At 44.6% G+C, this 12,341-nt stretch overlaps 1 protein-coding gene across 1 annotated transcript in view; it reads right to left on the bottom strand.

Annotated features, from left to right (window-relative positions):
• Positions 1-754: 754 nt before the first annotated feature.
• ablim2 (actin binding LIM protein family, member 2) overlaps positions 755-12,341 on the bottom strand; it is a 72,860-nt gene continuing 61,273 nt past the window's right edge. The window contains exons 19-24 of the mRNA XM_069672328.1: positions 12,145-12,253; positions 11,996-12,054; positions 9,063-9,123; positions 6,937-6,944; positions 6,746-6,826; positions 755-2,625 (exon numbers count right to left, since the gene is read on the bottom strand). Of these exons, the coding sequence (XP_069528429.1) occupies positions 2,512-2,625; positions 6,746-6,826; positions 6,937-6,944; positions 9,063-9,123; positions 11,996-12,054; positions 12,145-12,253 (432 nt within the window). The 3' untranslated portion in view covers positions 755-2,511. The remainder of the gene's footprint in view (positions 2,626-6,745; positions 6,827-6,936; positions 6,945-9,062; positions 9,124-11,995; positions 12,055-12,144; positions 12,254-12,341) is intronic.

The following is a 12,341-nucleotide window of genomic DNA, read 5'->3' as shown; positions in this document are numbered from 1 at the left end:
TTTAATCTGGTTCTGTTATAATTCTTCTGCACCAGAACAACAAAACAAAGTCCTTGTACGTCGCAATAAACCCCGATTCTGATTCTGAGTAGTGGCTGAATGTGTTGTCTGCTGGAGCAAGAGGGATCACGCACCAGCAGACAATTACATGTTTCTTCCCTCATGGGCGCTTATTTATTTACCTGTGGCTCAGCTTCCTCGTCTTTACCTGCAGAGTAAGAAAGTCCTTAGGGTGGCAGATTTTCTGAGCTTGTTTGAAGCAGCTCAGATGACGCTGTAACCTTCAACAGACTCTCTAAATGTAAGGACAACTATGGTCTATACAACGAAACAATCTGCTTTATGGCAGCTACCTACATCAGCCAGTGTTTCCCATAGCATCAACAGCTATTTGGTTATAATCTTTCACTCCATTCTCCCGGGGTCAGGTCGCCATGGCAGCAGGATAAGCAAGGTAGCCCAGACGTCTCTCTCCATGGCAACGTTTTCCAGCTCCTCCTGGAGGATCCCGCGGTGCTCCCAGGCCAGGTTGGCTCTCGGTGTCTCCTCTCAGATGGACGTGCACGGAAACCTCCACAGGGAGGCGCACAGGAGGCATCCTGATCAGATCAACTGGCTCCTTTGTACTCCGAGCTCCTGTTGCATCAACATCCACACATCTGAACGAGTTACACACTTAAAGGTTTGATGGCTCCATAATACTAGCTTCTAACATTCGTTTAACAGACTCAAACACTGCAGTCCAAAGTGACTCTGTAGTTTGGATAAAGCACTTTAATAGCAGATGATATTAGAAAGAAGACATGACGTTTTATGACAACAGTTAGTGTGTTACTTACAGGAGCAAAAAAAACTGATTTGACACTCAGGTTAAACTCAAAATCTGATATGTTTCTCTTCTTCCTGATGCTATGCATTCGACACTACAACCTTAAGATTTCAAAATAAAATCCCTTCCTTAATATTGCAATTAAATAAATACCTAACACAAGCTAATGTAAGCAGCTGACCTGGGCATTTCATGTGAAAATCACTCAAACCACATCGACCGTAATGTTTTCATACATTTCTAATCAGGACAAACCCCCCCCGAGTTCCCTCCCTCATGCATGCCTGAAGAGTTATACACCATGGCTTGTATACAGACAAATATATCAGCTATATGTCCAGTATATGTTCACATACATCGTACGGTATGTTAGTTGGCGAGTTGATCGGCTTACGGTTCAGAAATCATCAAGCAAAGCCGACAAACTGTGGCGCTTTTTTTTGTGTACTGTACGCGACGATGCTTTCAAACAACAAACATATAAAGAGTTAACTCTCATAACGCGGTTAGAGCACTGACTGTATGCTGAAGTGCTGCTGCAGGAAGCTGAACGAACTCGGCGTGGTTTTTTTTTTTTTCCTTTTAAACAATATCATGATTCCCTTCGTCCGTGTCTCATGATTGGTTGCTCTCCAGAAGTCAAAAATAGCTTATAAAAATAATTTCTTTTTGTGTGTTTGATGTGAGCGCGCGTCACTCTGGCAATGCTGCATGTTTGACACCTTTGCACACCCTGAAACCCTCCCTTACAGAGTGTTTCTTCACCCCCTTCAGCTCCCTTTATCTGTGATTCACTGCCATGTTCTGGCATCTCTCCAATCTGAGCTGATTTTACGAGACGCTTGCGTAAGATATGGGATCGCATTCAAACACGGGCACGCATATTAAATCTCCCCGGCCCGCCTCTCCTGACATCTCTGATTAATGAAAACAAAAGTGCGATAAGGTGCTTTTGATATAGTAGATCAGAGCAGCTGGAGTTGTCTTTTATTCTGCCTGACATGCTTGAACAGTGTGCGTCTGCAGTCTCCTCTCTGTCTGACAGTGATGGCAACGCTTGTAAAACTGAATCGGCTTGATGATGTAACAGTCGGTGGAGGGAGCATAACTGAAAGTGATGAAGAGACAGAGAGAGAGAGAAAAGGCAGAGCAGCAAACGACAGACATGATCATAAACCAAATTAGCTGCTGATGAAAACTTGACAGTAAAAGAAGGCGCACATGAAACGGTCAGGACCACAGGAGCAGAGGAGAAGGCCTGCATGACGACTAGAAAAAGCGGTTCTGTCTTTAGCCGGGGCGCACGCATGAAAGCGTCAGAATGGGCGGGAGATTTTGGGGGGAGGATGCAGAAACCACACGGGAGGCGAGGAGCATCAACACAGGCCATGCAAACGCAGCTCCTCGTCCTCTTCTGTAAGGTCGTCAGTCAAACATTCGCACCACATTGCATACAAAAAGCGATAAATGCTGCCTCAACATGGTGAAAGTGTCCCCCGCGCGGAGCCTCTCCCTCTCTCCGCAGCGTCACAGGCAAGATGGCATGGCGTTTTACAGAAGGAAAGTAAGGGTATCATGGCGGTGCATATATAGATATTTCAGATGGGTTGGGTTTTGTTTTTCCGCTTCCCTCTCCGGACAGGACGGATGCGAGTTGAGATGTTTGCTTTGTATTTCCTGTCTTAAAAAAGGCGGGCCTTCTTCTTCATGTCGTTCTTCTTCCAGAGGGCGAGGCGGTCGAACTGGTCCAGGGTCATGCCGAAAACCCGCATGAAGTCCTCGGGAGAAAGGTGTCTCTGGAGAGGAAACACACAGCAGGAGAAGTATGCTTACTAAGTGCACTGTGCGCAGCCCTTTCCCCCTGAGGGAAAAACATCCTGATCCCTTTAATTTTTCACTTGCCCTGCTGACAGGATAATAACATGAGCGGAGAATACAACTCATATGACTAAGAAAACTGCATTATCATAATATTTATGTTGTAAAACTAGCGCTCATATGGCTTCACAAAAGGTGTCATCTCTCAGCTGTCAAACACAGGTCACATGTATTTCAGTTCAGCGTCACGACAAACTCCTACAGCAGTTGTTTAATTTGAAATGACTTAAAGGGCAAGTTCGCCGATTTTCAGCCTCAGTCCTATCATGCTATTACGGGGAGCTGATGCCATTAAGGTAGGAAAAAATGCAGTTTTGCTCTGTGCCTTTGGGGGACGCTATCCGCTTCTCCAATGAGCCCTGGAAAACCAGGGAAAGGCTCGCTAAACTGCACTTCCTCAATCTCAGACGGACTGCAGACCGGAAGATTTTTTTGACGATCCACCGGTATTACGGATTCTGTCCCGCTCTGAGCCATCACCTGCAGCAAAAACGGTCGTATTTAACTCCAGCATCTCTCACTGGGCCGTTCCTTTCAGAGGGAGGGGCACAATGCATGCTGGGTGTTGTAGGAATGTAGAATGGGCTGTTTGTACAACTTTCTCAAAACGCAAAGAAAAAGCTACGTTTTGAAAAATACCCGTGTACGTGTGGACATAAATCCGTATACCAAAACATTTTCTTTGCTCGTTTTGGAGTGCATCCTAGTTGCCACGCTTTGTTACCATTTTGCTTGTGTCCTACCTGGGCCTACCTTCCTAACCTTCCTACCTACCAGCCTGATATCTGTTCCTGGTCTGACACATTTCTAAAGCACAGAAAGTCATTATATTTCAACGGTCTGAATGTATCTGGGTTTAGGTCCTTCCCCTTCTCCTTAAGTCTGTTAGTTACGTAAGACTTTAAACATCGCACCTACAGTCGTGTTCTTGGTCATTTCAGTGTGCTTGGATCAACATGTTCCCATCCCCTGCTGGAGTAATAGGCTTATCCTTTCGTAGTAGAAACATCACACGCACTGATGCTGCCCCTCGTCGCCAAAAAATATTTACCTATTCCTTTAACTTCCCCTGCACATAAAAGCTTTCTGGCTGATATTTTGGCGCGTCTCATTGGCTAGTTTAAGCGTCCTGCTCGGCTCTGAGATCGAGTTTTGATACGGGTTTAGCTGCTGATTAGTTTGGGTAAACCAACCCCACTGTGGGGTCAAAGGTCAGAACGGCGGTGGGTAAAACAGACGCTGCAATACATTTCTCTGACACACTAATGATGAGTGAACTCCAGGCGAGCGATCCCGACCACAGAGGAGATCTCCTGCGTCAGTAACACCTCCGTATCCCGACGGTCTGACTCCTCTTGGGAGAACATTCCCTAAACCCAGAGTCTCACAGGGAGTTCTCGTATGAAGGTTACTGGAGGTTTAAATACTTTAAGGAGGGTGTTTGGGGGGAAAAGGACAGCAGGGTAATCAGTGCTGCACCACAAGACCGACCACAACTCAGAGACGACTTCACCGACTCCGATATTTCCTGTTTTCATGTGAACGGTTGAATCTGTAAATGGGTAGTGTAAGAATAACAGCTGCAGGAAATTAGTTATTACAGTACATTAAGTGCTTAATGTTTTATTACACGACATGCATGCGGCTTCAACTCGCCGTGAACCAGAAAGAGAGGAAGTAAAGTGATACAACATCAGAAAGTAAAGGCAATAATACCGCCAATTATATTCACATCCAGCTAAATACCACGTTTTATTGACTTTATTTAGCATGTCTCTGCTTGAACTTTTCCTCGCGGCGAGCTGCACCGCAGAGAAACTACACCCACATGTCATTGTTGAACACCTCGTTCCAGAACGTAGGACATTAATCTGCCGCTGAAACAGCCTCCACGCTTCTGGTTGTTCCGGGCTTCCACCAGATCTGTTCCTATTCACGGACTGAACGCCTCAGCTGTATCACCAAGAGGTGCTGGGTGGAGAAGGGGTCAGTTCTCTTTGTAGGCCAGTCACACACCAAACCTACGCCAAAGAGTTGAACATGAAGGGTTCCCCTAAGTGAAACTAAAGACCTCAGTATGCCTCATTCAAATTGGGCCATACAAGGTGGCTACACTTAAGGTGGGGGGAACAATTGTGGACCACATGTGGAGCGTCGGCTAGGCGTAGGTGAACGCAAGCTGCAGTCTGCACATGAGCAGTAGAGGCAGTGTAGAGCGGATGTGACAGGGTCGACACAGCAGCAGGGACAACAACAAAGACAAGCTGACCAGGTCCACAATGATCCACATCTGTACGATGTGTCGTTGCCGCTGCACAGAGACAAACATGCCTGTCAAACAGCTGCAGACAGATAAGTTCTGTTTTAGAAGTCGACGTGGAAACCTGAAGGGAACAAGTCCGGGAGCGTTACGTCCGAGCACGGAGGAGCATGTTGGAGAGACGGAGCGGGGACGCTGCAGACGGTGAGTTCGATCCATCAAACACACAAAAGCTGTCGCTGTTTCTGCCGTGATCTCACATATGAACACAACAGTAACCTCGAGTGTCGCCATGTCTGTTGTTTACATTCCGCACATACAGTAGCTGCATACGGCCTGAGCTCTCTTGTGCCCTCTAGAGTTATCCTTCAGTAACACATGTCATGCAGAGACAAGTATGTCTCTAAGCGAGTATATCTCCAGCCTTACCGTATTGGTCTGAATGAAAAGCGACCCTATAAGACGATAATTTTTGGAAGAAGACTGTTCGAAGACCAAATCTTGTTTTTACTGAAACACACTGAAGAAAACAAGGTAGGTTGTTGTGTTTAAAACCTTTTGAATAAAATCATGTTTTCAATATCTTTAAGATTAAATTGTCACATTTAAATTAAATCAAATGTAATCACACGTGTAAATGAAGCACTGATTCGTCCACGCTCCTCTCAAACTCTTGGAAGCGGACGCTTTGAGGACCACAGCACGATTTTCTCTGACTGTTATTTGTAAGTCTTTTTGGGCTCGCCGTCTTCGGACATTACGCTCCGTGACAACGTATTTCTTGGCTGCTTGACACTCTGCTGCACTGATAACCATTATCTGAAAATCAGCATAATTTGTCCGATAACTCGGCCGATTATTGAGCCATGATCACCGCGTCTCTCCATCTTTCATCCACCTGGCTCTGTAGCTGTGAGTGACACACTCGTCATGAGGGTTACACTCGCTTTACGCCGTCTACTGCTGTAATGTATATTGGCATCTATAAGTCTGGACCCTGAATATAAGAGGAAAGCTAACCGCCTGCAGTCTGACTGAATGAGAAAACTAGCCTTCTTCTCACTTGATTTATTCCCTCAGTAAACATTCCCAATGAGTTTTTGGTCTTAATTACTACCTTTAAGTCGCCGTCAATGTTCATTTAGTAAGTTATGCTCCCATTTGGAGTTAAAAAGACGATATGGCAGGGTTTGCTTTAGGGCTGTGCTATTTTGTGGAGACGTTTTGCAGCCACAGTGACCTGAAAAATGTCTTGTTTTGCATTTGTTTGTACTGAAAGACACACTGATGAGTCTAAGAAGCGTTAAAGGATTCTAATTATATCACATTTACCATAAACTATGCTGTTATTTGTTGCTGCTGTGCTTTAAAACTGGTCCAGGATGACCTCATGGTGGCTTTGTCTCTTTGTTATAAACAGTTTATGCTCCGACTCTGACTCGTCCTGCTCATCACTTTAGAAGAAGCATGCTGAGGCCTTTAGGGGCCAAGTCATGGAAATCATCTCTGCAGAAAAAGTACACAAACATCCCTGTGCACATACTTCTGACCACGAAAAAACAAACTTGTAATTAGTTATGCAGCTCTGCAAAGATTGGAGATGGCACTTCTCTAAGCTTCGGCTGACTCAGCCGCCCGGCCGCTCTGACCCCAGCTGCATAATTCTGATCGTAAGTCATTGTTTGAACCGCAAGTTAACATTTTCTCAGGTTGTTTAATGGCCTGCAGGCGAGAGCGGAGAGAAACAGCAGAGCGGGGAGGAAAGGATTACAGCTCACCTCCAGTCTGGTGCGATCTACGTCTCTGGGAAGCTTCACTTTCACTCTATGCGTCACTGCCAGAATTTCATACGGGTAGATCTGGCACACACAGACAAAGCATTGTGTGAGATTTATTAGGGAATGCAATCACAACCCAGAGCAGCCAAGAATATTATTAGCAGAGTATTAACCAATTAAAGTAATCTTACCTTGTATTCTGCGAGGGAGGGAAAGCGAGAGAAAAGGAGAATTAATCTGGTGGAACAATTATTTTTTTATTTGAATAGCAGACCCATTATGTAATAAAATAAATTACACCTTGTGGAATCAATTCTCATCAAAAATATTGAATGTCAAGGGCGTCAAACCCTTTATAAACGGTTGCTGTGCACCCACAAATACACACACACACACACACACACACAGTTATGAGGTTGGCATCCAGTCAACTCGGTCTTTGCCAAAGATACAGGCATGATTATACACACACACACTTGTAAACACACACCAGTAATTCTGCAGCTGGAAAAATGACATCACCTCTGCACGTTGTTACCCTCCAGTCACTGATCCAGAGCCAGGGCTGCGGGGCTCTGCATGCTTGGTCACAATGTAATCAGGGATTGTAAACTGACCTTTGATCTGTGATTCAATGACAGGCCTTCTCGCATTTTAGAGTTTAGCTTACACTATCATCTGGAGGAAAATATCCTCTCTCTCTTTGTGATTAAGGTTTGGACCTCTCAACAATAGTGCCGTAAAGTTATTTTGGGGGTTCAAGGCTCTGGATGTAAAAGTCACATTCATTTTCTGCAGAGAAAACGTTTGGAGTACTTTCATGTAGGGCAGGGGAATGTGGTTTAAAAGTCAAATAATAAGATGCTATTGTTAGCTCATGTTAGCCATCTAAACTCAGGGTAGTGGTGGTGGCTCAGTGAACTAATTACCTAATTTAAAGTTAGAATCTCGAAGATCTCTGTTTGGTTCTCTTTGGCAGCACCTATGGCGATAAACTGTAATTGCGGTTGCACACTTCCCAGATATCCAGACAGTGCTGCATGTGTGACGTCCACGGTTGGCTCCGGTTGTAACTCTTGATTTTCCTGGCTGACGGTCGCTTTCCTTGTCAGACTGTTTGCTTCATCTGAGCGTCGAGTTTGTTTCTTCTTCTTTGGATTTTCACTTCTTGTTGAAGTTGTATCTGTAGTCATCCATCTTTTCTTTGTTTGTTCAGCCATAGTAGATTACTGTTTACTCGCAACACTCGCAGAGACCGGAAAAGCAGCCGCTTAGCTCCGCCTACCCTCTCTGGCAGACCAACCACTGCTGGCTGATGGAAAACGCGTCACTAACTGGGCGCTGCTTTGGATTTTTTCCACGAAAGACATTTATTTAAATAAAAATCTTCGAGATTATAGCTTTAAATACATTAGATTTACATTTATTTATACAACTGATTTATAACCCAACACCACTTTTATGCCTTGATTCAGTTTTGCCAGATGAATCGAAAGGTGAGCAACAGTGTTAAAAAAATTGTGCCGTTTTAAATCACAAGAGCAAGATGTATAAGACGTCACATTGCTCAGTCGTATTTTGTTGCGCGAGTTGCAAATGCAGTTCAAACAATTTAATTTTCATATTCTTGGTCATTTTTAAGAATTCAGTCACTTTTGTTTGATTTGTCGTCCCCTTTTGCAACAGTGAAATCTTTGTTTTGCACAAAGAGAACATAGAGGTTCAATAATATTGCAGAGGCTCAAGAATCGAGCCCTGGGGGACTCCACTGGTCGCTAGAACAGCATCAACATAGCCTGCCTTAAAGGTATGACATGAACGAATAGGGGACTATACTGTTGATCCTACTGTAGCTTCCAATCTGTTAAAAGCAGTGTTTTTAAAGGCTTCACCAGAGAAATATATTTCACTTCAATAAATGAAAGGAACTGTTTCTTCATGTGGTCTGATGCCAGATGTTTCTTCTTTTAAAGGCTTTTTTACATTTAAAGAGTTGAGTTGAATGAGCACAGGTTTCTCAATGTTTCCAATAAGAGGAAAATAATGTAATTTAATGATGATGAGCCATGAATCATTGAATATCAAAAGTTCAAATGCAGATTTATTTTTTTAGTTTCTATGTTTCCCTTTGATTCCCCTATCGACGCAAGTCAGAATGTTCACCTATAAAGTTTATCTTCTTCTCAAATCAACAGTGCCGGACAAAAACAGAACACATATCTGCAGACTGCTTTGTATGTGATGTCCTTTTTTATGCATCTAGCTGAACAACAAAGACAAAGAGCAGGAGATACACAGCATTCATTCATTCTCTCACCTCTCATGCCACCCCAGCTGTGGGAGTCTGTGTCCACTTCATCCTCCACCATCTCGGCAGCCTATAGCAACACAGGCACATATAAACACAGACCGGTTAGAACCATCATTCAGATGATGCTGCTGAGAACATCGCTGGTCTTTATCAAAACCAGGGTTCATCCGAAAGTCTTTTGAGTCACGGTTTTGCCTTTGACTTGCTCACATTCTTTCTGGGTGACCGAAAGGAAAAGAGGGTGACAGGTTCTTCTGATGGTGAGCGTAGATAACGGAGTCACTAAGACTACAAGAGAAGGGGATTTGATGTTGGAGGGTGCGTCAGCAGCACGCTAGGCAGCATTTTGCATCAAAGAAAAAGGACGGAGTGCAAAGTGTTAGCTCAGAAATGCTGTCTAATACAAGTCTACTGTTTCATAGCTCCATATTAATATAAAATCTCCCTCCATTCTTCTGCCAACACACTAAATCCACCACGTCAACATCGCTAACCAGTAATGTCAGCAAGTGAAAAATCGTCCAATATACTTTGCAGCATGAATCTGTCGCGGCTCCTGCGCCTTCATTTCCTCCTCTGCTCTGTTTGGTCTGCATGTCCTCCATCCATCAACAAACACAGAGGGAGAGCAGCGATATCACATCAGTGGATGATAGACTAAATACCCCCAACGTCCTCATAATAAACCGGAGCCCAGACCGCGTGGAGCGAATGGTGCTGCGTGACCCCTGTGAAATCTGATACCCAAACTGTGAGAGGAGCGCTCGGGGAGGTCGGATTCTGGCGAGCAGGAGAACTTTTAATGGTCTTTACGCGACTCTGAGGTTTCCTGTGTTGATTAGTGGAGGGTTTGTGGGGGAGTTTGATAAAACTTTGGTGTAAACACACGAAGATGCTGGTTTGTTTGACTGCAGCACTGTGGGTGATAGAGTTTGGATAAGGAACTAGAGTTACCTCACCAACCAATTTCAGTTTACTACCACCCGTGTGTTTCCCACAGAATGATGGATTGAATGTGGGCGGGGGTTAGCAAGTATAATCTAAACATATGGAAGAATACATTACCCTAAAAGCAAAACATCTGCGTAAGTAGCACCACATTTAACAGGGGAGACTCTGCAGCGATTGTCAGTCCAGTGAGGGTTAGAACGAGGGGAGATTGTCCACCAATCGAGAACGGTATGGAGCATTTTCTCGGACGAGGTCACAGTGACCAGTTCATCTTTTAGTCCTGGTGGACAGTTGTACCAAATTGAGCGATATTTCCTCCGGGCGATTCTGAGATACGATGCAGTGGTTAGCGCTATCGCCTCACAGCTACAAGGTTCCCGGTTCGAACCCCGTTAGGGACGTTGGGGGCCTTTCTGTGAGGAGTTTGCATGCTCGCCGTGCATCCAGCTCCAGGAGCTGTCACGTCGTCCATCTTTTTATACAGTCTGTGGTTTTTCCAGTCTATTGTAATTTCACTGTGAAGTTGACCTTTGACCTTTTGGATTTTAACGTGTTCCTATTAGACATTTATGTGGAATTTAGCAGATTCATTCTTAAATTATGGCTGAAAAAACCTTTATTGAGAATCACAGTGACCTTGACTTTTGACCTTTGACCACCAAATTCTAATCAGCTCATCCTTGAGTCCAAGCAGACGTTTGTACCAAATTTGGAGTCAGGGGGAGGGACGATCTCTCCATGTTGCACATGAAGCATAAATGCAGCTCCTGTCAGATCTTCTCAACTCCTCCGTCAGCTCTTTCTTTAAAGGTCCTCTAATCTGTTGATGCGCTTGTTTAACCCCTCACTATGGCGACAGGCACACTCCATTTCAATTAACAAGTCACTCTGCAGCGAGTCGAGTTCCAGAAAGTTCTCAGTGAGACAGCCAAGGCAAATCAAACACACCCCCTGCCGCCGCTCGAGGCCTGCCAAGGCTTCGGGCTCTCCCTTTTATTGGGCCAGATCTGAATATCTCAGAAACACAGGACGCACAGGGAGGTTCTATTTGATAAGGGTTATGGTAATGTGTCATGTTGGCTGGGTGGAAATACATAAACCATGGCGCCAGATGTGACAGGCATGGTTAAGATTGTGAGGTAATGAATGGTGACGGCTATGTTTTATTACATCTTGGTTGCTGTTGTTTTTGCTTTAGCTAGCTTAGGTGCTGTATGTTGTACGTAGTCATCAATGAAATACTGACTTCTTGGAAGCTTTCATGAAAATCAGACGGATAGGAAACAAACGTGCAGGCTTCCTTTTGGAAAAACGGTCCTTCACAAGCATCCATCTCTTTTTCGCCGCAACTTCTTGCTTCAACTTTGGCCTCGACCATCGTACTTTTGGTTTTACTGTGTTTACTTGGTTTAGATTTCCTACATTCAACATATTTCTAACCGTTCTGCTCCAGGTCATGGGTCATGCAAATAACATGAATATTGACAACAACTTATATAAAGTCAGTGCAGCACCAAACCAGAAGCAGGGTAGATCATGAACATGGAGGATATTTCAGGGAGGGCTCCTCACTGACTGTGGCGCCATATTTGGAAGCTTGCTGCGTAAGCACAGTGGCGGTAAACTTTGGGAAAGTGGTGAAAGTTTAAAGTCGGGAGGAAGTAAATGCATTGCCAGCGACCTCCAAGATTGTAACACTAAACCAGCTAACATCACCTGAGATAACAAAACCACTTCACAGTGGTCGCAGTGGCCAAAAGCTGCTTCCGTTCTGCCCCACTGTTTGTTTTACTCCTCGTGAATCTCCACCAGGAGCATGATGGGAAATAATCTCAACGGGAATCCAGTTGGAGTTTAAAAGTCTTCTGGTGTATTGACGTCTTGAGTTACAGGAAGCATCTTTGATTGATTTGAGCCAAACACTGTTTATATCACATGCTCATATCAGGACGCTACTTTGTCCGTTAGCACGCCATTTGGCAGCTCACCTTGTAGATGCCGTTTCTTCCATATCCGGGTAAAGATGCCGACTTGTTGTAGGGGAAATCTGCCAAGGAAATACAAATCATGTTCATTTCATGCTTGAGCTATCCTTCATGTCACGCACACAAGGCTTTACTCATGATTGGCTACTCACTGGGCTGGGAGGTGTCAGTGGGCAGACTGCAAGTGGATTTGCGGGGGTCCAGGTCTTCTGGACCCATGTGTCCGTCAATCTCACTCTTCAAGATCATCCAACTGGTCCTCTATAGAAAGAGAGAGAGAGAGAGAGAGAGAGAGAGAGAGACAGACAGACAGAAAGATGGAAAGAAGTGATGGATGATGGCAAAGTAT

This window comes from Semicossyphus pulcher, unplaced genomic scaffold, assembly GCF_022749685.1.
Source record: "Semicossyphus pulcher isolate SPU_LCO1_2020_fin unplaced genomic scaffold, fSemPul1.0.p SCAF_21, whole genome shotgun sequence".
NCBI classification, from domain to species: Eukaryota; Metazoa; Chordata; class Actinopteri; order Labriformes; family Labridae; genus Semicossyphus; species Semicossyphus pulcher.
Note: the sequence above shows the minus strand (reverse complement) of the source record. Positions and strands in the feature narration are given on the sequence as shown.